Source organism: Carassius carassius, chromosome 7 (genome assembly GCF_963082965.1).
Source record: "Carassius carassius chromosome 7, fCarCar2.1, whole genome shotgun sequence".
NCBI classification, from domain to species: Eukaryota; Metazoa; Chordata; class Actinopteri; order Cypriniformes; family Cyprinidae; genus Carassius; species Carassius carassius.
The window spans coordinates 31137127-31164027 of NC_081761.1; the positions used below are offsets into that span (position 1 = coordinate 31137127).

The 26901-nt window shown below is 37.5% G+C and overlaps 3 protein-coding genes across 3 annotated transcripts in view; all 3 read right to left on the reverse strand.

Moving 5' to 3' along the window:
* Nucleotides 1–309: 309 nt before the first annotated feature.
* LOC132143158 (leukemia-associated protein 7-like) lies at nucleotides 310–2692 on the reverse strand. Its single transcript, XM_059553303.1, has 2 exons — nucleotides 2194–2692; nucleotides 310–1353 (listed from the first exon to the last, which is right to left on the reverse strand). The coding sequence occupies exons 1-2, from the start codon at nucleotides 2554–2556 to the stop codon at nucleotides 1147–1149; spliced, it is 570 nt and encodes a 189-aa protein (XP_059409286.1). The 5' UTR covers nucleotides 2557–2692; the 3' UTR covers nucleotides 310–1146.
* A 1347-nt stretch (nucleotides 2693–4039) lies between these two features.
* Nucleotides 4040–16862, reverse strand: LOC132143928 (1-acyl-sn-glycerol-3-phosphate acyltransferase gamma-like). The gene is made up of 8 exons (XM_059554575.1): nucleotides 16628–16862; nucleotides 15698–15867; nucleotides 10211–10372; nucleotides 9640–9793; nucleotides 7784–7886; nucleotides 7423–7498; nucleotides 7103–7301; nucleotides 4040–6161 (listed from the first exon to the last, which is right to left on the reverse strand). Exons 1-8 carry the CDS (start codon nucleotides 16803–16805, stop codon nucleotides 6070–6072), a joined length of 1134 nt encoding a protein of 377 aa, XP_059410558.1. The 5' UTR covers nucleotides 16806–16862; the 3' UTR covers nucleotides 4040–6069.
* Nucleotides 16863–17537: 675 nt separating this feature from the next.
* Nucleotides 17538–26901, reverse strand: part of LOC132143929 (pyridoxal kinase-like) — a 47851-nt gene continuing 38487 nt past the window's right edge. Inside the window, exon 13 of the transcript XR_009434299.1 lies at nucleotides 17538–17599. The gene's annotated coding sequence lies outside the window, so the exon portion shown is untranslated. The remainder of the gene's footprint in view (nucleotides 17600–26901) is intronic.

The window sequence follows — 26901 nt, forward strand, 5'->3', positions numbered from 1 at the left end:
ATAATTATTTGAAATGCTTTAATATACTTCACATACTTAAAATAAGTCACCCTGTCCTAGATTTTTTACAGGTTTACCAGCTTGTCCTTTCTAAATGTACATTACATAATAAAATAGTTCTTCTATTACAAGTAATAGGAGACTGCTTAGAAATGTTTGCTTTTAATTTGACTTCTTTTTAACTATTCTAGAACACAAAGCTTCCAAATACTTATAGTCTTATATTTCATCCTTTAAAACCTAACCGCTTTCTTTTTGTGAAACATTTAGCTTTTTCTGTTTTTAAAATAAACACCACTTTACTTGATATTTTGTTATTTTAATGTGTTCAAATACATACATACATTTACACGTTTGACATAATTCTCCAGTAGTTTTTTGGGCCAGAGCATCACTGTTCATTCACATTAGACCCCAAAAAACACTTGAATTATCTTCAGGGAGTGGAGCAATAAATGTTTCTGTTAGTAAAAAGCTGGTTTTGTGCACCATCTAGTGTCAAGAAAGGATTCTACAAATGCTACAGTATCAGTGGCAAACACAGCAAAAGTGTATATTAATTTCAGAATGCTCAAACCAACAATAAAAGAGTCATAGCTTAAATTCATAATCGGTTATTCTGGGTCAACTGTGTTTGTTCTAACACTGAAAATGATTCCATTTGGAACATAGTTACACTGCAATGTCATAACGTTGGAATACACATAAACAAATGCATATTTTCTCACACCCTACCCTGCCCAATACACTCCTTAACTCTTCCATTTCAGCAGGTGACAAAGGCCTATCCTGAGGTGTGACAGCCATCCAACCAGCTGAGCTGAGAGTGAATCCATCACCATCAGCTGTTAGACTTGTTTTACCCGTAAGTCAGCTGAGCACAGATGCATGATACTGGTTTGTGTCGAGAGAATGTTGTCCTTAGGCTTTATACTGACTCAGGCAGAACAATACATATGAAGCCAACTCTATAGGCAGCTTTCATGGCAAAACAGTCAACACCTTCGATCAGAATATGAAGCATCATCATACTTATCAAAAATTACAGATTATTCACAGATAGTTCATGGCTCAAAAAAAGGTAGTGCCTCAATTCATATCTGCTCCTGAGGTAGTTCCTTAGAATACACAAAGTGATACTGATCTTCAGATTTCTGGGAAGGAGTTAAAAAGCTCCCTCAGTCTGTGAGTGGTCTCCGTGGATGAGAGGTTGTTTGACTCTCGCACATATACCAGTAGGTTACCCACAATGAGCCGAAGACAGTCCCCAAGTTCCCTCAAGTCTCTGTTTGAGCGCGAACCGCCTTCTGCAATAGCCATTCTCAAGCATATGTTCTTCAAGTCAACACTGTCCTGAAAGAGAGGAAACAAATGGGAATAATAAAAAAGAAAGAAAGAGAGCTTATAAATACAATCACAAGCAAACAAGGGCAAGTAAGTTTGGCATCCACATGCAGAACTGGTCAGATGTTGACGGAATATTTATAAATTGTAATAAGTGACCCTTGACCACAAAACCATGCAGCCATTTGCAGCATGGGTATATTTGTAGCAATTGATTGTATGGGTCAAAATGATCGATTTTTCCTTTATGCCAAAAATCATCAGGATATTATAATTCATAAGTGAAGATCATGTTCCATGAAGGTATTTTGTACATTTCCTACGACAAATATAAAAAAAACTTGCATAGTATGCATTGCTAAGAACTTTATTCAGACAACTTTAAAGGGGATTTTCTCAATATATTTTTTTTATTATTATTTATTCAACTTTCAGATGATGTGTAAATCTCAATTTAAACCCTTACGATTGGTTTTGTGGTTCAGGGCCACATTTATTAGTGTCATTTTGTGTGTACATGGCTATAGATGGCTGAATTAAACTGGTTAGTAAGCAGACAGCACGCGCGGGAACGCGTGTTTACAAAGTATCCCATGAATCACCTGCAGAGCAGGAATCTAGACAAAAGACTGGCTACTTTGAAGCTAAAACAGAAAACATTTTCCCTTTGACATTATCTGATTTCCACACTCCCATCTGAGTTATTCAATGGTTTAAACAACGTTTAGTATTAAACTAAAATGTTTTTTTTTATTCAATTACAAACCCAACATGATTTGGTATGTCGTGACACTGTGAGTCGATGCAACACAAACATTACAGTCTAGCCTCTTATCAAAAGCATCTTACCTTATGCTTGAGCAAACTCCTTCCGTAAGAGATGTCTTTTATGAAATCTTCCTCTACAGAGATGAGTTGCGCGAGTATCTCGAGCAGACGCGCGAGGCAGCTCTCTCTCGCTCTCTCCGCGATAGTCTTCAGTCTGCGGGGCTGCTTCACCAAATCACCGGGACACGGACCCTCGCCATCTCGATTGCCGGTCGTCGCGTGAGCTCGTAGGTCATTTAGGATGTTTAAGGCATCGATCTGATGTGTTAAAGAGGAGAGCCCCATATCTGGCACCTGATCGGCAGCCTTGAGCAGAGTCACTGTTGACAGATGAAGAGATACAACGTGACAAATGACCGGTTTTAAATGCTTTTGCTGTAGCATACAGTTTCAGTGCTTCAGCGACTTCCTCATTGTTTGTGTGTGGATGAGCGCTGGCTTACACATGCAAATGTTACCTGATAGTCCTGCCCTATATTAAGATGCTCAGAAAAAGCGGTTAACTGAACTGAAGGTACAGTGTTTCACACCAACTGAGGCGTGAACTCAATAACCAGAAACAATTAGCATTTTAAACCCTTAATTTGTCCCAGTAAAATCAGGCTGGTTTAAGAGTAGTTTTTTCTCTTCCCAACAGCACATTTGGTGAATGTATTAATGTCATGGTTCTTGATACTATTATTTGGTGGATTTTTTTTTTTGCTATTCTGCAAAAACAAAATAACAGAACAATGGGGAAAAAAGAAAAAAAAACAGATGACCTCATGCAACCGATGTCACATTGGTTGCATGATTCCCGAGAAGAGGTCACAGCTGACTCTGTTTTTAACAGGCAGAGCTGACATTTCGCAACACAAATACTCGAATCTGAGATTTTAACAGAAATGAAAGTACTCAACAGCATTTCTTTGATGGAAAATGTCAAAAGGTCTCACAAATACACTGTAAAAAGGACATTGACATGTCATTTTAAAGGTAAAAACGCTACAGTACAAACCTGTTAAATGGTTAACAGTAATTTCCTGTAAAATTTACAGGGAATAACCGTAAACCGACGTTCCCAGAATTCTCTGCATTGCATTTCAAATTTTGTTTGAATTTGATGTTTTTTTTTCTTATCTGTTATCTTTATTAGGGTTGTATGTTATAATGTTGTCAAATTAATGTTTATTGCTTATTTCAGTTTAATGAGTCTCACCATGATGGTGTTTAGTGTTTGTGTGAATGACACTGTGCACCTTCTATGTCTTATTATTTAAAAACTGCTTCTAGTTTCAGTACTTCAATAAGTTGGTATATTAACATCATATCAGTTAAATTTACACACACGATGGGTTTCCATGTTTTATGGGGACATTCTATAGGTATAAGGGTTTTTATACTGCACAAATCACCCTACTCCTTACAGGAAACTGTGTGCATTTTTAGATTTCACAAAAACTTCATTCTGTATGATTTAAAAGCTTGTTTCCTCATGGGGGCCACAAAATGTAACGTGTTTGGATACACACACACACACAAACACAAAATGTAACGTGTTTGGACACACACACACACACACACACACACACACACACACACACACACACACACACACACACGTCATCAAAAAGTTAGTCTTTCTGGAAAAATTCAGGCATTTAAGAATAAGCCCACAGATCAAGTTTTGTAAGAAGTAAATACAAAACATTTGATTGTTGGTTATTAGTTTATATACTTAGAACCCAAAAAGTGGATCTTTTTTTTTTCTCAGTTCTATTCATTAGAAGGTGTTATCAGTTAATACATCTTTCATTATATTCATATATAAAATGCCCATCCCTACAGACAACCTGGTTATTCATTGAATGAAATGAAACAACTCCGATTTCAGTCAGACATTGAATGCTTTAATTGATCTGAAATAAGATACAAAAAAAGTTGTGGTTTTAACACACTACATTTTTAGTTCTACTCGACCTCCGTTCACATACAGCTTTTTTTGAGGAGGGATTTGAAAGCAAGTCAGAAACACTCTCAATAATATTTAGCATCTGTTCCAAAGCCCACCACTTAGTCTGTGCTCTAAGAACTCAATCTTGTCATTTCTATACTACAGTATACAGTAGCAACATTTATAATAAGATCATAACAGCATCAGAGAACTAGAACTGATCTTGGCTCGGAGTCCTACCCTGTCTGTAGTGGTCTTATCTACAATCACAGATCCCAGGTCACCCATACACATTACATGGATTATTTTTCTTTCACAGTATCATCTCATGAAAAAAAAAAAATTGCTGTTGGAATCACTGCTTTTTGTGAAATTAACAAATTCAGTCTCTTAGAAATAACTTGTTAAAATAAAAATACATTAACTAAATATTCCCTTCAAACCAGGTTTTGGTAAAAAGTAAACATTGTGCAGTAATATTTTAGTTGAATGAACTTTGGTCTTTGACCTAAATTACAAACCTCACACCTGCTAGACTCATGTCACGCAGATCTCCCAAATCCACGTCGCTGCTTCTGAAGCTCTTTCACACGAACTCTATCTGTGATCTACACATGATTTGGGGGTCAGCAAACCTGCACAATATGAGAGAATCACAACCACACTGGACTTTCCAAGCGCACAGCAAACAAAGCTGCACTGATCTGTTCCGTTAAGGATTGCACGATTAGTTTCCTGTTTTGCCATGAAAAAGTACCAAGTTGCACATTGAAAACAATGGGTGACAGAAAGAGAGACTGATTTAAATGAAGTGCAAAGTTGCTGCGAATTCAGATGGATTTGAGTCAAGAAGAAACTTCTAGAGTTTATTTACAAACCATTAGTGTCATTAGTTCACACTTAAGTTTTACACTCTTTCTTTATTGATAAAACTCATCGTTTTCTTCTTGGGTCATTCAGCTACTCTCACTCTTCTTCCCCTGGTATTTAGTTACACATGGCTAGAGAGATCGGGCAACTGAATCTTTTTTTGCCTTAAATTTTTTGACAAAACTGCTCGCTAACTAAAGAGATGCTCTAGGTGAACTACATTGGTAGAAAACATTTAGCGCTTATTCAGCATAGCCAGTAACACAATGGTGATGCAGTGGGTTAAGACACCATTGTGAAAAGGTTGCAAAAATGGGAGTACAGGAGTTACAGTAGACATGCTTTTCCTTGCTCAGTCCATATCTATTACCATCAAGTTGGTCACATTGAACTGTTTTCACCAGTCACTCCACTCCAGCTGCAACAGACCAATGATCTACAACAGTTCATTTGTTGGGCAGGGGCTGTGTCGTGACCATCATTGCTGATTGGCTGGGCTGTTTGTCTTCCTCAAACGCTGCACGCTCCGCTGACCCTTGACATGAAATCCTGATCGCAGTGACTGTGTGGTTTGGGTGAAGATCCAAAGAGGATCGCTGTGAAGAAACAACTACTGAAATTGCAGATGCAGTGAAGGAAGTGTTACAAAACACTTAATGGAGGACTTTGACAAAAAAAAGTGGGCTTGTATGGGGGGAAAAGGGCGGGTCTTATCAAAGGGTGGGGCTAAACAGGAGGGACTAGTCACTGATTGGGTGATTGGTATCAGCGGTTGATCTCTCTGGTTCATCTCATCTTTCACTGCCGGAGAAGACGAGCGTTTCGTCATTGATCCACAACTGATGAGTGTTTCTTCTCCTCTATTTCCCATTTAGTTGGTTCATAAAAATGATCACAATGTTTATATACTAGCGTATTAATTAAATCTAGAATTATATCCCTATATACCTCCCAATGCTGATATTTTAATATTTCATTTGTTTTTTTTTTTTTGTAAAAAGAAGGGTAACTGCACACAGGGCAGCTTTGAGCCTGAGGCTGGACTGCAGGGTGAGCGATACAGTGGCCACACGGTGTTGAAACTTTAAAAATGTTTAGTTCTCCTTCTTGGCCTCTATGTTGCCGTAGCTGGATCCTGTCTTCTTCACTTCGGTTACACCGATGAGCCGGCGAACTGCTACAGAAGCTGCAGAGAGAGAAACAGTGACAGGGAAGTCACATCAGTGGCTGGATAATGATATACAACTCATGACATCTAAACAATTGTGCAGGAATTTATCAAATCTGAAAATTTATAGTTTTAATTGTATGCTCTTTTGAATAGGGTATATTCAACTCTTGCACTTAACAAATGCAGTTTACTTTCATGTTTCGCCACACATTAAATAGTAAAGCTATTTACTGGTTAAAGGTATTTCTTTAAATAGTAAATAGCTTTTAGTTTGTGCCATAGTCAAACATGGCAAAATCATCCAATCAATGAATTGTAGGGAGAGAAGGTAGATATATATAATAATAATCCTACAATCATCAAAACAACTAATAACACACTGATGAATCTGAATTATTGCTAGACAGAAGCAAACAATATTTATAATTTAGTAGAAAGGGACAATTTAGATAGTTTATTGTTATTTATTGAAGTATTACTTCAAACTAGTGGTGCAAGTTAATCTTGGTAACAACAACAAAAATCATGGTTTCAGCCAGCAGTTTTCAGAGTGCTAAAACTATTGCCCAAAAACATCACTTAGCGCTTCTTTAATGGCATGTTCTGTTTTATGCATACAACATAGATAAGTGGATGCACTTTACCATGAACAAAAATGATGCTAAAGCAATATGTAAAATTTGTTTGCACTTTATCACCTGAGAATATTACACTCTGAACAGCAGACAGAGTTCGATTACCCAAACTTTATTTTCATTATTATTATTTTTTTTTAGTTTCAGCTCATTTCGAAAAAAAAAAAAAATGTAATTTTAAATTTTAAAATGTACACAACCACGCAGATCTCTACACTAACTGATATGGAAAAATAACCCTTGTAATCTATAATTCACTGAGTCTTTATGAATAAGCTACAAAATCCACTACAAGAGCACATGAATAAAACAACGACTGACCGACAACGAGGAAGATCATAAAACCAATGATGAGGAGGGGAGAACCGCTGACAAAGACATCCCAGGCAAAGTTAATAAGTGGAGAAAGCAGGAGAGTAGCCCAAAACAGGAAGTTCAGCAGTGTCCAAAGTCGACGTTTGGGTTTGATGGTGGGACCAGGGTAACAGCCTTCTTTCTCATAGTGTTCTTGTAACGCATCCTTGAAAGACAGAGACGTGAGATGAATTGCAGCACACATCATTGCAATGAATCAGTCGTAAAATAAAACAATAACAACTGAACTAAAAAAACTCAGTTCAAATAAAGCCTGAGCTTCATACCTTCTCTTGGTAGAGCTTGTGTAACCAGATAGCACACTCCTTCTCATCATCAGGAATCTCCTCCACAGGAAAGCGCCTGCGGACACAACAGTGAGGTCAGAGAAGCATGACACACTCCAGTAGAGGGCGCTGTCACCGCGTGCAGCACACAGCAGAAGAGGTACAGATCCTCTTCGTTACAACCTTAATCCAAATATTTAAGGAGATTTCAAGTCAGCAATAAGACACAAAACACTCAAAAGCTTGTGACTGAGAACTTGGACACTCACACTCATTTATCATAATATATCCTTAAATTCAAATCTCGCATCAGATTTTGGAATTAAAGCAGAATCAGGAAGACTTCAGCTCCGTGACTCACCTGATGCTCATGTCTGCTTTGTATTTTTTGCCGCTAACGATGCCCAGCAGGGTCGGGTTCTGCTTGTCTTTGAAGTTCAGCGTGACATCATACACCGCTTTCACTGTTCAAACAGAACAAATACATTTTGATGTTACGGAATTAAATGTTTGAATGTTGCAAAAATACAGCGTATAGAACTTGGTAGATGGATAGTTCACTCAAAAACGAAACTTCTGTCTTTCTTTTACTCATACTGATGTCATTCAGCCTCGCGCTTTTGTTTATGCAACGGAAGTCAATTGCTACTCAAGCTACCGAGATTCTTCAGAACATCTGTATTTATTTTCCAAAGAAGAAAGTCATACGGGTTTAACTTCATGAGGGTGAGTTAATATTGACAGAACTTTCATTTTTTGGTGAACTATCCTCACACATAGCCATCATATAAATTCAAAATACTGTAAATAAAGTGTCATGGAGAGTCGCATGGACCAGTTTTGCAGATCTTTTGAACCTTTCTGAAGCTTGAAACTCCCTATTCACTATAACTGAATGGAGAAAAGTGACCAATATATTCTTGAAAATATTTTCTAATGTGTTCCAAAGAAGAAATCAAGTGAAATAATGAAAATTTGTTTTTGGTTGAACTCCTAAAGTAAATAATGTTTCTAATCTAAATACAGATTCAGAGCACCAGATATCATTCATGTCAGGATAAGAGGGGAAGAAGCTCAACAGAGTTTGAATTTAGCATAATTGGCATGGAAATCAGATGATGGATAGCATGATTCATTCATGATGGCCCATCTGCAGTCAAATCAAGTTCATGAGTCCATTTCAGTCACCTCTTTAGAGGAAAGAACCATCCTGACACAAGCAATCTGTAAGTGATGTCTTTTAAAACTAACTACTGCACCGCAGAACACAATCACAATACTAGATATGCATCACAATTGTAATAAGCATCATGTTGTGACATGCATAGTGTTATTATAGTGTTACATCATATTGTTTCATCGACCAACAATGGCTTGTTTTATTTACACAAGATTTAAAAGTTTGAGGGAAGTCAAATTATATTTTTATAATGTTTTTCAGCATCTAATTGATCAAAAGTGATAGTAAAGAATAAGATTGGTACAAAGAATAAGTTTAAATAAGCTGGAAAATAAACGATCACAAAAACAGCAACATAAGTGTTTTTAAAACCTGATAATATTAAGAAATGTTTCTTAAGAAGCAAAGGATCACGTGACACTGAAGAGTAAAGATGCATCGCCATATCAAAAATAAATCCGCATTTAAATGACAACATATTAATATTGAAAATAACTATTTTAAATTGTAATATTTCACTATGTTACTGTTTTATTATAATTTTGATAAAATAAATGCTGTCTTGGTAATCATTTGTTTAATGATCTTAAATCTTCTGAATGGTAGTTTATACCTAAAATATAGTCTAAACTCACAGCCTATATTTAGACCGCAGGTGACAGACGGAGAGTCTCTCGACCACTGAGGTGGTAAATGTGTGGGGATTTTCTTATGGCAACGTGTCAAGAGTATTCTGGGAACATGCTAATTCTAGGAAGAACATTAGTTATCACCATAACCACTAACAGCATCATGTTGCGGATAACTGCTCTTTGTCTAGGGTCTCTGATAAGTGGACACTTGGACATTATTATTAGACACCAGGCTGGTGGAAATCCAAAAAAGCATAATGAATAAGGAAGTTTAAGTGTTTGGACATATTCTGTTTGGACCACTGGTATTTTCTATTTTCAGGAAGCAACGTTTGTCTCTCGTTACAGGATAACACACAGCAGCTCTTGTGACGGTGATGGAGTGTGTGGAAACGTTTTTCTGACCTGTTCCCTTCAGGCATTGCATTGTAGTGGTGAATCCTTTGGTGCGGGGCAGCAGGTGGTACTTCAGTTTCGGAAGGCCCTTGCTCTCAGCCACCTGCATGCTTATCTGATGTTTATTTTCCGTAAATCTCGTTCCTTCACAGTACAGAAGGAACTGGCAAACAGATACACACACACACACCAGAGGATTGTATTTTCCAGGTCAGTGTTAAACACAGTAATCCTATCACTTCGTAATCTCTGCCTCTTTTTTGCCAATGGAAACTTCCAATCAGAGCGCGTTTTAGGTGATCTTACTACAATAGAAAACATTTATCCCAAATGCACATAAAGGAAAAAGACTACTGGTTAACCAAAATCTGCCTGTTAGGAACTGAATAGTTCTGAACCATTACAGAACATTTGCATGGGTTTAGAGATTTACAAGGTGGATTTGAGGATGTGGTTAGCCCTACAATTCATCAAATACTCAGTACATATCACCATGCTAAACAAAAAAGGCTCAGGTCATTCCTAAAGCTCTGCTTGATTATCAAGTCATTAGATCATCCTAATCACTCAGTGTACTCACCCACATGCATTCTGGGTAATCTCGGAGACGGTTCAGCCCACTAAAGACAGTCTCTCTGTCCTCCTCCCACTTTCGCTTGCAGAAAACAATTTCCAGGAAGTACCACGTCCAGCCGATCAGAGGAACTTTCAGCAGTTCGTGTTTAGCCAGAACCTTAGAACTCTGGATGAGAAAAATCAAAATGAAGGAAGGATAGAAAATGCAAAAAGGGATTCAGAGAGAAGAGAGGATATAGAATAATTCAAATCATCAAAAACAAATAAAGCCAACATCAGAACTTATCCAAGAGAGGAAAGACAAATAGATCTCTTGGGACTGATCCTCATGGTTACTAAGATTATTAAATACAAAACAAATATGGGTGGTGAGTTTTTGTTATTGTTAACTATAACTACTGAAAAATATTTTATTTTATTTAAATAAAATAAACAAAAAACTAAACAAAATGTAGAAATGTTACCTTGAAAACTAAGTGTAAAAATTTGTTATTTAATTGAAATTAAGTTATTTATTGGAAAAACAAATAAATTAAACACGTTGAATTACTTAAACTATTAAATAGAAATATTATTTAAAAAATAAAATTACAAAAGTTCATAAATTTACTACAACTAAAATTTGAATAAAAAAGAAATAAAAATAAAGCTAATTCAAAATTTTAATTAATAGATACATTTTTTTAATATATAAATAATTAAAATAAATAACACTGCACAATGCATAAACTGACCAATACAGGTGGCTATAAAAGAGATATGTGATATTGTATATAACAGAATTATGCTCTTTCATGAATGGAATTTCACTGATGCACTGCAGCACCCAATACTATTTTCACTTATGTGCATACAAGTACTTTTTAAGTTTTATTTACTGAAAAGTACTGATTTGAAACATCTCCATATAACTGAATAGCATAATTTCACCCAGTATCCATGTGAGACATGATTTTTGTTCTTCAGAAGAATATCTTAGCCACTTTCTAATATCCAAATCAAAGTGTCATGTGCAGAATGCTTTTTGCATCATGTGCACAATTTTCTCTTAAGGAAGCTACTAGAGATCGACCGATATGGGTTTTTCTATAGCCGATGCCGATGTTTAGAGGTCAGGGTCAGCCGATGGCCGATATGTGCTGCCGATTGTTAGGGCCGATATCTTGAAGTTTTCCCCTTCATTTGCATGCAAAAATGTCACACTAATAATAAGTGGATGCACAACATTTCTAAACTTATCATCATTTATTGAGCACTGACTTGAACCATCTCTCGAATCTTAATTTTGTGCACTGCATGGTATTAAAATAAAAAATGTATCCAAAGTTAACCAAACAAAATCAATAAACTGACCAAGTATTAAATATATAAAACAGGTAATATATATATATATATATATATATATATATATTTACATAAAAGTTTTAGAGCATTTATCAAGTAGAATTTTTCAAGTTTGTTGGAACATAAATGTAAACTTAAATATACATTTAAATAAATACAATTTTAAAAATAAAAATCTGAAAAATATTTTAAAAAAAATATATATATATAAAAAATAAATAACAGTAATGCTGCAAACACACTAGCAACCAGCAACATTTGTGTTTGCTATAAATGACACAGAACATCTAAAGTGCATTCTAATTTCAAACTTACATCGCAGTCTGTTCATTATTAAAATAAAGTACAGTCAACCAAACATTTAAAAGGTTACACTGGTCAGTTTAAATAGACCGTAGTATACCGGTCCACTCTGCTGTTATGCCAAGGTTTTTGCTCATGTGAAGAGGATCTTTATCGTCTAGTTTACATTAAATAAATAAAAAATATTATAGTTTAACATTCAGATACATTGCGAATATGGAAACATTTGGATATGTGCAGAACAAGACGTGAGCAATAATCTCCAAATACATCTAGTCAATCCTGCGCTCGCTCGTCCTCGTAGGCAGTGTTGGGAAGGTTACTTTGGAAATGTAATAGGTTACAGATTACAAGTTACCCTATTTAAAATGTAATAGTAGTGTAACTTTTTTAATTACTTTAATAAAGTAATGTAACTAATTACTTTTGAGTACATTTTGATTACTTTTATAAATTTCTAATGAATGTTAATTTGCAACTGTTAATCATCTTCAACCATTTTACACCATGCAGGTTTAACCTTAAAGTAGTGCTCAATACTGTCAGACTTTCACCATCCTTCATCACCTGAATTAAGATGATCACATTTGAACACATCCACCACACAATCAGACTTTAGTACTGCCTTTTACTTAGAGATTGATCTGAAGTTCAAAGCAGATTTAAAATCAAAAGAAATAGTTTATAGATACTGTTTTTGAAACCAAATCTTTGCATAACTACAGGCATCTAACTGCATCTAACAATGGTTTGGGGAAAAATAGTTAATAAAAAAATAAAAGCATATACATCAACTCAAATACGGTTATCTAATAAGCATGTGTCCTATTTTGTGTACTAAACTCCTGAAACATTGGTGTCTTTTTGAAACACTGCTGTCTCTTTGTATATGATATGATGATAGTTTCTCAAAATAAGTAAAAAATGCTCATGAAGTGACTGTTCTAGAGATTAATTTCCATGAGGGGTGGACTGGGAAAAAAAATAGGCTGGGAAATCTCACACTCATACACCCACAACCCATTCTGAAACATGGACAACCCTATTTTTTCTTTTGGACCCGACATGAAAAAGATTTGAATCCTTAGGTTGGGGACATGCAACGTAATTAAGAGTTCTCTCCTGAACTGCACCTTCACTTCCATTATCCATCCATCTCTCTCATGACTTTAATACTGAAGATTTTTATTTGACTTTTACCATGTTTTGTAAGTGCAATTTTGTTTTTTTGTTAAATGAATTACCACTTGTATTTGTTTTTACTACAAATTCCATAGTTAAACCACGGTTAGTGCCATATACCATAGGCTACATTAATTTTCCTCAGGGTTGTGTTTTTGTATCCACTAGCTCCCCCTAAACCTATGATAAAATATGATGATTTGTCTGCTAACTTACTACTGTAACATTACAATAGATAATAAAGACGTCGTTTATACAGTATTTTGAGTGATTGCGAGAAATGTGCTGCTGCTGCTTGACTAAGTAAACAAAGACAAAACTACATTAGCATATTTACAGATGAAACTTACCTGCACCTGAAACCCTGAACAGAAGTGTCGCTTCTCTGCTCCAGCTTTGCGCTTACACAGTTCACTCCGGTCTCTCTCTCGCATTGATTACTCGGAGTCTGATCCAAACCGTTCGGCGGAGGCGCTGAGAGCGCGCGAGGCGCGAGCCCAACCATTGCCAGTCACGACTAACCGATTCATGATTTATTAGAGATTTAATTATCGAATGGCGGATTCGGAAATAATCGCTTTAGTATATTCGGCTTGCAATTATACAATAACAATATTAAAGTAGAAGGCCAAATCGTCTGCCAGGCCACCGGGAATAGTCCCGGTTCTCCCAATGTCCAGTCAGCGCCTGATTTCCACAGACATGCAGAACGTACAGGATTCATATTCAGTCTTTTTGCGGCTTAATATTCACAGACATCAGTCCATATCGGGTTTTGATTCAAGTGTACTGACCTACTTTTGATTTATTCGTCCAAAATGTGGCATATTGCGTCCGCGTTATAGGCTGAATTCCATTTTTATGACTGGATTCTACGAATGTGTTTTCCGCGTCTAGGAGATTATGGGCCAAATGTCTTAGTGCAATTTGGGAAAGAAATAAGCTGTATGTGGATGTGTGTAAATATTCAAATGTAATCCTCTTTGTAATCGTTACAATTTTCATAAGTAACTGTAATTTAATTACTCATTTTTTCTTAGTAACTGTAACTGATTACTGTTACATTTATTTTGTAATTAAATTACGTAACGCCGTTACATGTAACTAGTTACTCCCCAATACTGCTCGTAGGCTATGGATCGGATCATTTTTCGGATCAGCAAAAAAAAAAAAGGCCAAGACAAATAAACATACGTTTTGTCTTTTTTTATTAACATTAAATTATTAAATTAAAATATATGAAATCAACTTAAAGTGCACATAATATCTTCTTTTTAACATAATAGCCCGACTTCTCATCTTCCAGTGTGCTGTGATGAAGTGAGCAGTTATCATCACGGAGCTCTCCGTCCCCCTGGACGTCCACCCTTCTGTCGTGAGCGCAACAGAGGATGCTCGGGATAGTTCATCCACAACTGTTTTCTTCTCCTGTTCATAAAGATCTGGCACAATATTTTCACTCTAACCTCTTTCCTCATCATTATATCTGACAGGGAATCCAAAATGAACCGGCCGTTCAAGCTCCTCTGTTCCTCTGCTCGCCATGACCACTGAGTGCGGACTGAACATGCGCAACTTTTTTTTTTTCATAAATCAATCCGCGGGTCACGTGTGTGCCGAACCGATGATATTGATCCGAACGGATCACGGATCAATGATGATCCGTTGCACCACTACTATAGTGTGTCATTTGAAAACATTTCAGATGCGTTTTAAAATACAACAACGAGCACCACGAAACCATTTAAAGAGGCGCATTCAGCGGTCTCCTTGACGGGAAACAGTCAACAAAGTAAAATGATCTCCAACGTATGGCGCGCTCTTTTCATTTTATCAAATGATCATAATCACATCTATTCATTTTACAGTCCTGCTACTAGAATTTTATTCAGACTAAAACCCCTTTAATTCGGGTGAGAAAGCTTTTTTTCCAAGTGGCTTTTGCACATAATAATAATACCGCTGCAGACGCAGTTTGCAGCATTAAAGTAATTAATTGATCATTAATTTAAACGACGATCGATCATGGAAATTATCGAATATTGACATCCCTAAATACAAATGAGTTGGATGGAAAACTGGTTATTGTCTGCATCAAACCATGCTTCCAAACAAATGTGATTCACCGTTCTAGGCAGCTCCAGGACAGCTGTCTCTCCGAGCGCGGTGCTGTCTGTGAGCGGGGCGGAGTAACGTCAGAGACAGTTTACTTTGGTAACGTCACGCTGCAGTGTTTGCTAGAGCTGTCAACTTCTCCACCCCATTTACAGAGTGAAATTCTCTGACTACCTTTATCTCCCAGGACTGTTGTTGAATCTTCCAAAAGTTTTGGCTTGGGGTGCTTCACATGCTGCTGCAGCAGCACTTTCCACCGCACCAATAACACGGGGCTGCCCGCCGACGTGCCTGACTTTAAATCGGCGCTACTAAACACGGATATCGGCCGATGCCGATATATAAAAAAACAACAAATATCGGCCCGATATATCGGTCGACCTCTAGAAGCTACATCAAAGAAGCTAGTCACATTTATCAGCTTCCATTTTAGTTTGGATGATTTTAATGTACTCATGTTTTTGAGACAAAACTGTCACACCTCAAAGCTCAAAACACCATCCTTCACGGCTTCTCTACGGCGGCTTCACGGCTTGTCAGGACTCACCCCCAGTACGCCATATCTCTCACACATTGTCCAGCCACACAGGAAGTCGATCTCATAGTTATGGTTGAGGATGATGATGACGTGCTCTTTGCCGAACTTATCCACCGTGGCCTGATCGGTGTACAGCGTGCACTCTGTGCTGGACCACCATTCTAACAGCATCACCAGCTCTGTTAAAAAAGCAGTAGAAAAGTGTGTCAGGCAGGTATTATGCCACCACATGCGTTAGGGTGATCTATATCGTGACAAGTGCTATGCATGGTTGACTCGATTGCTTCTGTTTATTTAAAGCATCTGCTAAATGAATAAATGTAAATGTAAAGGCAAATAAATTTGAATTGGATGCTGTAAATTGCTTAACACAGAAAAAAGTTGATTGTCATACTCAACACATCATACTCTCATTTTCTAATATGGGCTGGCAATTTTTTTGGCAATTAAAAAAAGTTTAAAACACTCAGAGTGGTTTTACTTTCTAGCAATAATAATTATATAACATTTTCTTATTAAACAAAAATAAATACAGCGTAATAGAAACCGCATGACAGAAAAAGAGGAAAGTTTAAAAACTTTTCAGGTCAGTTTTATGTTAGATAATAGTTGCTCACTTGATCCGACACCAAAAAGCATTAAATCTGTATGCATTATGCATATCTAACATGCAAGACTAGTCTGTGCATGTGACGTTTAGAACCATGTCTCATAAATTTTGCATTACAACAATAACGGCTTCTTGAAGGCAAATAAATTAATTAATTAATTAATAAATAAATAAATATTATATATAATGCAATAATAGTTACCTATCTTTGGAATAAATTCACTTAAAAGTAAACATTCTCATTAACAAGGTAAACAAAATGTACTTGCTATAGAAGTCTATAAAAGCATATTCAGAAACAGTGAGGTGAGAACAAACAAACGACTCACGGCTCCATAGCGAGTAGGAGAGTCTGGTGTTGATCTTGCGGTACAGCTGTTTGTTGATGGGCCACAGCACACAGGTACACAGCTGGATGAAGTTGATGATGAGGCCGCTCACCACGAACACAAAGCCAATCAAGAGCTGCAGGACGAACAGGCTCTTCAGCCACGCCACCACACCCATGACTGAGAGCCCCTTCCACACACACACACACACACACACACACACACACACACTGCTAGAGGACAAGAGAGACAGAAGAGATGCAAAATTAAAACTTACTCATATAATTGAGCAGCAGCCTACAGGCTTTTTTTATTATTATGTTTATTTACATTACACTAGGGGTCTTCAAACTTTTTAAGGCCGAAGAGCCCATGGGGGGCAGAAAGACCTCCTGTTACATAATGTATAAAACTTAGTGGGTAACTTTTTTTTTTTACAGAAATTACATGGACTGATCAGACAACTATTAAAAAAATTATATATAATAGTGCTCTAACTTGATTGGACAATACGATTTTGCATATAACACCATTAAAACTAGTGATAAAAACGGACATCCATCCATCCATCCATCCATCCATACTATTGCTATTATAGACATTCAAAGCAAAAATATGCAACCAAATTATTTAGTTGACAAAGCAAAAAAAAAAAAAAAAACCCCGCTGGTCATTGTGTCAGTTATGCGAAATATATTCACATATATAACACAACATAGAGCTTGATTTCACTTTATGAATATCTGCAAATCAGTGTTGACTGACATTATTAGTAGCATTTGCATTATGTAATTATGGACTTGTGCAATTATGGAATTTGTAACAGTCAATCCTGTTGGCCTCTGATATTCATGTTTAAATGTTCCAACATATCATTTCAGTCATCAAACTAAATATCATGAATGTTTAACTCACCACAGCGGGTTCGTCTACAACCCTCTTTTACACGGCCCTTCACTTAGAACCACCGACCTGAGAGAAAAAGAGACAGAGCGCATTTAGAGAATTCATGACGTCACCAGCAACACATTTAGTCCGGTTTATTTTTACTGCCACATCTTGTTCCAACACACAAAAATCCACTGTAAAGTAGCCAAGGGTTAGACCACATGCACCAGCACTGCACACACGTACAGCTGCACTGCACACACACCGTGCACTGCACACACACCCTTTCACCCAGTTGGAGGAACACCAAACACCTCCTCCAATTTCCCTTTCTTACTTGCATGCATTAACTGCCTCAATTTCACAACCCCCCCCAACAGTAATTCTCTCTCCATTATTATTTGGCAACACCTCAACATGACTTGTCATGCACAAAAATCCTACTCTGAAAGACACAGTATCACACAAACACTCTCATTGGATCTGAAGGTCTCTCGTTTGAAAGCTTATCAGGCTTTAATCTCCCAGCACTGCTTAATCCGATAACAAGACAACAACTGCAAGTGAAAAACTGGAGTAATACTCTAACAAAATGAGCGCTTCAGCAAATTTATTTGCTAAATAATCTTTTAAAGCACCACTAAGCCAAATGCAAAGAGAGGACTGAAGCTCAATGCTTCCTTGCAGTTAAATCTGATACTCAGTAGGAAGTTGCCAAACTACTGCAACTGGCCACCTGGTAACCTGCAGGAGGCCTGTCTGACCCCATCAATACTATCATTTTTCTCAGTTATTATGCAGTGCAGTGTGTTCTGTTTTTGTGTGTGTAAAATCACTGCTGTGAGTGGGGAGCTAACACAAGTTTATGGTGGATTAGGAGAGTCTTAAGATCTCATTTGAATGACGCCTTACAATGCTAACCAGTGAGTTTGAACTCAATCTGAAGATGTAAAAACAAGCATCAGATGACAGAAGCAAAACCATCTTATATTATCAACTGAAACCCTGGAAAAGTGGTTATTTATTTATAACCTACCTCTGCCTTGATGCACATACTCTACGATGCATGATAAACCAAATTAACTGCAAATACTTTCACATTGATCTCTCACCAACAAAAAATGAAACTGACCACACTAAATTCCCTAGACTGACCCCACAATTTCTTCAGAAAATGTAATAATCCGACTATTCTAACTACCATAATACTTCTAAGCTCTCAGATAGTCAATGATTCCTGTGAATTAGCATTTATCACAAGAGCAAATCTGCCAAATGTGCTGCCTTTTTAAATAAACACCAAACAATCGTGTTACAACATGGGGGCAGCTAGAAACCAGCGAGTAAAAGTTTAAACCGACAAAGCTTCAGCTCCTCTACCAACACATCGGCCAAGACAAACAGAACACAAACATCACTAACCTTAGATGAAGACCCATAGGCAGTGTAATAAGTTAACTGTGACTTTGGAGTGGACAGAGACCGAGCAAAGGAAGAACAATGAGAGAGGGAGGGAAAGGAAAGAGTTGAACTCTGTACTCCTATCTACCACCGCACAAACTGAAGTAAACTTTGGAACTTTACCAAAGTGTATGTGTGTGTGTGTGTGTGTGTGTGTGTGTGTGAGAGAGAGAGAGAGAGATCAAGGGAATGGCAGAGTGCTCTGAATGCAAAAACCACCAATGAAAGGTTGGTGTGCTGCACTAGGTGTGTGAGCGGGAGTGTGTACGCACATTCTGAGGGGTCGCCTGATCAATTTGTTGGAGAAGAGTATAAGAAATATGAGCAAAAGTAGACTTCACTATATGATACACTTCACACATTTCGCTTTCTCCACCAAACTTTATGTGACCCTGGACCACAAAACCAGTCTCAAGTGTCAATTTTTCGAAACTGAGATGTATACATCATCTGAAAGCTGATGTTATATTTGGCCAAGATACAAGTATTTGAAATTTATGATCTAAATTATTTAAAATCTAAATTATGATGGTGCAAAAAAAATCTAAATACTGAGAAAATCGCATTTAAAATTCTTAGCAATGCATATTAATAATCAAAAATAATGTTTTGATATATTTACAGCAGGAAATTTACAAAATATTTTCATGGAACACGAAAACAATCTTTACTTAATATCCTAATGATTTTTGGCATAAAAGAAAAATTGATAATTTTTACCCATACAATGTTTTTTTGGCTATTGCTAAAAATATACCCCAGCGACTTAAGGTTTTGTGCTCCAGGGTCACATATGGAGTACAGACCACTAGTGGTCCACCAATATATAGCCAATGTTGATATTTCAGCTCTTTTTAAATGATTGGCTTCTGTAGATAAGTTTTCCTGTTTGCCCGATGTGTTTGTGGGAGTGGGACTTTAATTGTGACAGCGCTGAGAATGTCAGCACCCGAGCACACAAAACTCCCATTCACTGTATTTATTAGTTTATTGCCTCGGTTTAAATTCATGAATTGTTATACAGAACTGATGAACAAGAAAAGTAAATCATGTACTAGGGATGTAACAATGCACCCTGAGCCAGTTGAAAACTGGTGAAAATTTGATGATTCAAATTGGTTGAGATGTTAAACGAATTTTGATACAACTGGGGGTAGGAGTTTATATAGAAGAGTTAAAATGGTATTAAATGATAGGAGTTTATATGAATGTATCTTTAAGGAGAACGGACGATCTTTAGAAGAGTTTAGATGGTATTTTCTCTTCACCTTGCCTCTGTATAATGCATATTAAAGTGGTGTTCATAACTGCGGTGCTGCTTTGTTTAAAGTTGCAACCAAGGAGATGCTATATTGCCGCTGTTCAATAAGCGCTACCTGCTGTCAGAGAGTGAATTTGTGTTCTCATTCAGCTCATCTGCTGATTTTGTTTTGTGCAGATTAGTTTTGAAACTATATTCAGGGGCTCCATGGTTTCTGAGCATCACTGAATCTGCTTTTAAGTACTTAATGATTGCCATTGGTGTGCAAACAGACTTTCAACCAGCGCAACAAAAAATGCTTCTAAAGACAATCACCTATTGCAGCTTTATTATGGTTAATGGGTGTGAACTAGGGCTGTAGCTATCGAATATTTTAGTAATCGAGTATTCTACCAAAAATTCCATCGATTTATAGAGTAATCGGATAAAATGTGTTTTTGCTTAATTATATTGATGCGATATTGATGTGCGCATGCGCAGTAACCCCGAGTAGGAAAATCTGACGGGTAGGATAAAATGTCAGGACACTGGACTTTTATTTTGACGGGTTGACGTACCTTTACAGTTCCGTGTACGTGATGTGCTAGTTTTACTTAAATCAAATGGTCAAATGCTCATGAAGTGACTGTCAGAGCAGTTCTGGAGATGTTGTTCATGTGTTCACGTCCAGAATCTTGCCTGGCGTGCTGCTGCTGCTGTAGGTGACATAGAGGGAGGCCGCCGACAGACCAGGCTCTTGTCTTCACGACAACAATTTCAACTTTTTTTTTTTACACACCTACACCTTCATGTTAAGCATAAATATAAAGCCTACTGATAAAGGACACCATCAACAGTATTGACGGCAAAATAGACTATGTTTGCAGGTGCAATATTTGAAAATCGATAATTATTTATTAATTTTTTTAATTACATTTATATCTGTATGTCAATCTATAGACTTTCAAACATCAAAATGTCATGAATTAATATGTATTTGTGTACAAAATGCCTGAGACGCGTATCTCACGGAGGCAGTCTCCAAGCTCTAACCTGTTAACATGGGAGCCGAATTAAAAACGGACACGCCACGCAGCTGAGACGCTTACGCCACGCATCCAGTGTCACCGCGCTGATAAAGGAAGCCTCGCTTCTGCTCCATTCATTAACACAGACACGCAGAACATGCAGGATTCATATTTAAATAGACTGTTCAGGCTTAATATTTACAGATATTAGTCCATATCATGATTTGATTTTAGTGCAATGACCTATTTTTGATTAATTTATTCAAAATTTGGCAAATTCCGTGCCATTCCACATTAAACTGTAAATTCCGTTTATATGACTGGATTCTGCGATTCCCTCCGCGTTTTCTGCATCGCCAAAATCATAGGGTCCTAGTTGTGGTATGCCAGCTCTATCTTGCAATGGACACACGCCACGTTCTCTTTACGTTTGCCCGCGCCCTCAAATCAAAACACTGGTGACTCCTTGCAGTATGCAATTGGCGCTTGTGTCTCCTTCCGCTTTGTGGGTGACGTAAACGCGTTTACGAACCTGACGTGAAATTTAAAATAAATTAAAAGAGGCTTCGAGGCAGAGGAATTTGCCTCGATCATTTTTTGTAATCGAGTTACTCGAGGAATCATTTCAGCCCTAGTGTGAACCACATTTTCTACTAAATGAGAGACAAAATACTAGGGATGCACCGGTTGAACTGCCATAAATCGGAACCGACCGGTTTTTGCTTAAAATACGTGATCGGCAATCGGCCGGTTTTTGGTCTTTTTTCGGCCAATTTTTCCGGAAGTGCGCCCGCGTACACATACTACATTGTAATCATTCGCTATCACAAAATTTGTGTGGAAGTATTTCGAAATATAATATTAATATTTAGGAATTAGATTATAAACATCCATTTCAATGCGAGTGCAGTGCACTTCCAAAGAGAGCCTGCCCATACACACTTCTAATTGGCTGTGATATTTGATTGATTATTTTGTGTGTTTAGTGTGGACACCCAAATTGCTTGTCACTTGAATCTTGTCACGATGCGAGTAGTTAGGACACAGTGTTAGGCAAGTATCTTATTTGAACTTGTGTCACATAAAAATAAATAATTGCGAAAGAACCTGACGTGAAATTTAAAATAAATTAAAAGAGGCTTCGAGGCAGAGGAATTTGCCTCGATCATTTTTTGTAATCGAGTTACTCGAGGAATCATTTCAGCCCTAGTGTGAACCACATTTTCTACTAAATGAGAGACAAAATACTAGGGATGCACCGGTTGACCTGCCATAAATCGGAACCGACCGGTTTTTGCTTAAAATACGCGATCGGCAATCGGCCGGTTTTTGGTCTTTTGTCAGCCGATTTTTCCGAAAGTGCGCCCGCGTACACATACTACATTGTAATCATTCGCTATCACATAATTTGTGTGGAAGTATTTCGAAATCTGTGCGCAGGCCACGGGCAGCCGTTCAGCACTGGAAATGCAGAACTTCATATCTGAGGCACAGATAGCAGGAAGCGATCAGCAGTTGGTGTACTGGCACACAAATAAGAGCCCCTTTCCTGCGCGCACTAAAGCTGCATGAGCATACCTGTCCCTGAACACGAGTAGACCGTGAAGAGGTGTTCAGCTCAACTTCTCACGTGTTGGATGAGAAACGAAATGGAATAAACTGTGACAAAACTGATTTTTAAAATTTTTTTTGTAAATTAGAACTTGCATACACATTTGAAAAGCCAGAAGTAAACATCAGTTCTGCATTAGGATGATTATTTTTATTTTACCTTAAAATTACATAGACTTAATTAGATTTAAAAATCACCTGCTGTAGCACACTGAAAAAAAGTGTTTCATTCATCCAATTAAAACATTTTAGGGTAATGATTCACATCTATATTTTTTTTTACTTGAGACAATAAGTTATTTATTTTTCATTGGCTCAAGTAAAAAAATTATATAGATGTGAATCATTACCCTAATTCTTTTTTTTTTTTTAAATTGGACGAATGAAACACTTCGCATCTTTGTTTTATTCGCATCAACATTATTTGATTTTTAACATTTTGGAATAATGTATTTATATAGCATACTTTTATTTAGTCTCACTGGTAAAGACCTTTTTTTTAATTTAAAACCAAATTTAAAAACTAAAACAAATACTGAACGCTGATTAGGAAACGAATGTGTGTTGATTGTGTTGTTTGGACTGTAGAACTATGCAGTTATTGCCTTTAATTTCACATGGTTACAGTTAATCTTTTCATTTAAGGCCAGTTCTATGTAGTTTCAACCCAATTCAAAAGCAAAAACTAAATGCTGATGTCTGTGCCATCTTTGTTTTTATTGAATGTAGGCTACTTACTGTGCAGTTACTGCTGTTAATTTCAGATGGTTACGGTTATTGTTTTCAATAGCCAAAAGCCAGTTTGGCCTATTAAATACCAAATAAACATCTTGTTTATGCACACTTTCCTTCTTTCTTGTTTGTTGCTTAAAGATAAAAAAAAATCGGAAATCAGTATCGGAATTGGCCAGTTTGCTTGTAAAAAATCGGTATTGGAATCGGCCATGAAAAATCATGATCATGCATCCCTACAAAATACTGCAGTAGATTGACTTAGAATGCCCTACTTTACAGTCATGATGAGTGAATATTGTAGAAAAAGGAAGTGAAGTGACATTTGGCTGAGTATGTGACACCATACTTGGCCAAACTACACTTCACTTTCTTCACATCACTTTCTTTCTGAATTTAACCCATCCAAGTGCACACACACACACAGAGCCATGGACAGCCAATGTTGCAGCACCCAGGGAGCAGTTTGGGGTTTGTTGCCTTGCTCAAGGGTCTTACATCAGTCATGGTATTGAAGGTGGAGAGACCGACAATCCCTGCCGGACCTGAGACTCAAAGCCAGACTCAAAGATGATTAATCCAATATGTCAAAAAATTCCTAGATACATGTAAGTTTATATCTGTTTAACTTGTTCCTCATTCACTTTTTAGTAGCATGACAACTACACTGATAGGGTGGGGGGGATTAGAGATGGAGGGATCATCCAGCTTAGGAGTTAACAGCTGTCTGGCCTGCATCATCAGACAGCCTGGGGCCATCTTTTTCCAAGATGGACAAAATGGATCTATAAAAAAGGCAAAAAAAAGCTTCAAATTTAGAGGATGCAAAAAAAAAAAAAAACAAAGAAAAAGAAAAAAAAAAAGAAAGAAACCACAGTGTAACCATACTTCAAAAAATACACAAAAGAGGAAGTTAAGTTTTGCGTCAGACAGTAACACTTCCACAGCAGATCAATTTTCAGATAGATTTCAGTTAACAATTTGGTATCAGCTCGTTTGACTCTCTGTGAAGCTTTAAAGCGAAGAATATACAGGCAAAAAAAAAAAACCTGAGACACTGTGTGGCCTTTCAGTCTTTATAGAGACAACTGTGCAACAGATGGTCACCATAGTGCCCTAAACACCCACAAACATGACAGGCATGCAAATAACTACAAATGAAGGTCTTACACCGTGTCCTAACTACACGCAACGCCGCGATAAAAGGTATCTTTTCCATGTCAATCAGAGGTTTTGTCCTAGCTAGCTGCAATGGTGACGTGCACAATTTTAAATTTAGAAACTGTTTCTATTTCCGCGACGTCTCGGCAGGAAAAACAACATACAAACTATATGACAGTAATATGCAGGTACTGATTATGTGCGTTATTCAATGTTAACATGTCTAATGTGAATTTGAATATAATTTTTTGACCATTATAGCCTGCGAACCAACAAGTGTACTCCATGGCTAAGATGGTATCAGTCACTCAGTATGTACATTTAATGAGGTTAAAAAGGTTTAATATTTAGGAATTAGATTATAAACATCCATTTCAATGCGAGTGCAGTGGACTTCCAAAGAGAGCCTGCCCATACACACTTCTAATTGGCTGTGATATTTGATTGATTATTTTGTGTGTTTAGTGTGGACACCCAAATTGCTTGTCGCTTGAATCTTGTCCCGATGCGAGTAGTTAGGACACAGTGTTAGGCAAGTATCTTATTTGAACTTTGCCTGTGTCAAATCCAATAACCTTTTACATAAGCAGCAGGCAGCCTAATCAATCCACTGATGCACTTTAGCCAGACTCACCAGTAGGCGTAGTAGGCCACTGCCATGACCACTAACGCCCCACAGATTCCTGTGAAGATCATCACAGCCCCCTGGTTCAGCATCTCCACTTCTGCTGATAGGCCTTCAAAGCAGAACAATTATGAAATTAGCCTCCTTTGGTTTCGTTTAAAAATGGACAGGCGGTTCTGTTCTTGACAAGCTTGGAGACAGATGAAAAGAAAGTGCAGAAAGTACTCCTGAAAATACTTGGCAAAGTAAGCCTTTTAAAAAGTTGAAAGAGGTGAACAAGGTCTCGCTTTGGCTACAGCCACATGCTAATGCTAATCCCACAGAAGGAGAGCACTTTTATGATGATGCAAGCAGAAACAAAACTAGATCCCATAAAGACAGCAGCACTCAAAACCACACATCAGTGGACGTAACAAAGGACAGTCTTCCAATGCTGAACTCCAACTAGATGCTGGTACCATCTGCTATCCCAAATTCCAAGCACAGTTTGAAGTTATCGAATCCTTAGCAAGATGCAGCAGTCTTGCAGCACAACGTGGATGTAGCGGCAACCTTCTGTTAAGCCAGAGAGAGCAGTTCTCAGCATCCTGTGTTCCCTCCTCTTCTCTAATCTCCTCGGGATTAGATTACCAATGATTAGCACTCTGAAGCAGCACCCTGGATAAGTCACATTGCATTTACTTCAACTAACTTCAAGCGATTGAGCTAAGTGGGACAGGACAGTGGTGACTTCCTTTAGCCACCAGGAGGAGCCTCTAGGGTCAAGCCCACTCTCTGGCATTTAAATGATCTTGTACAAGGAGGCATGATATGTTTCGATAGTGATTCTGGAGGCCTGTGGGTGCTGTAGCATGCTGGACAAGCTTGCCTTGCTGTAGATCTGTGAACTTGTTTTTGGCATCCAAGGTCAACAAGGCCCCAAGTCCAGTTTAGATGAGGTGTTGACGAAGAAAGATCTGGCAGGTCATGGCCCAAAGCCATGAATGCACAACTGTATTACTGGCATAAACAGAGAACACAAAGTGCCAAAGGCCTATGTCACACAACAGCGCTTCCTTTTTTATTTGTTGTGCTTCTGTTGCTCACTTCATCTCATTTCTTCTGGCTTCTTTCAACTCAGTGTTCATCTGTCTTTGATTATACTATGCTGGGTCCCTGTATACCTATATTAAACTCAGATTCCTCAATTCTTCCAATTTCAGAAATGTCAGCATAACTTCTACCAGGAATTTATGTGCAATGGTGGCAGTTCCTCAAAAGAAATACCAGTAAATACCTTAGGTGCTCCTCGATCCATACTTGGGGGGAAAAAAGGACAAAGAATAATCACCTTTCTGATGTGATGATCACCTGGGAAATATGAGGACAGAAAGGAGCAAAAGTGCCATACTAACTTGCATCTTACATTAAATGCTGAAAGTAAGAAAGATTAATGAAGGTCTTGACTTTTTTGGGGGTCAGCAATGAATCAAAATGTTAAACTAGGGATAATTACAGTTAGTCATAAGTTTACATGATGTGAGATGAT

Excerpts from the sequence above, each read along its gene's own strand:
- LOC132143158 (XM_059553303.1), bottom strand. The coding sequence starts at position 2,556 with ATGCTACAGCAAAAGCATTTAAAACCGGTCATTTGTCACGTTGTATCT. Across the intron at positions 1,354-2,193 it reads GGAGTTTGCTCAAGCATAAG|GACAGTGTTGACTTGAAGAA; the intron begins GTAAGATGCTTT and ends CCTCTCTTTCAG.
- LOC132143928 (XM_059554575.1), bottom strand. The coding sequence starts at position 16,805 with ATGGGTGTGGTGGCGTGGCTGAAGAGCCTGTTCGTCCTGCAGCTCTTG. Across the intron at positions 9,794-10,210 it reads ATTACCCAGAATGCATGTGG|TTCCTTCTGTACTGTGAAGG; the intron begins GTGAGTACACTG and ends TCTGTTTGCCAG. Across the intron at positions 7,887-9,639 it reads GCAATGCCTGAAGGGAACAG|TGAAAGCGGTGTATGATGTC; the intron begins GTCAGAAAAACG and ends CTGTTTGAACAG.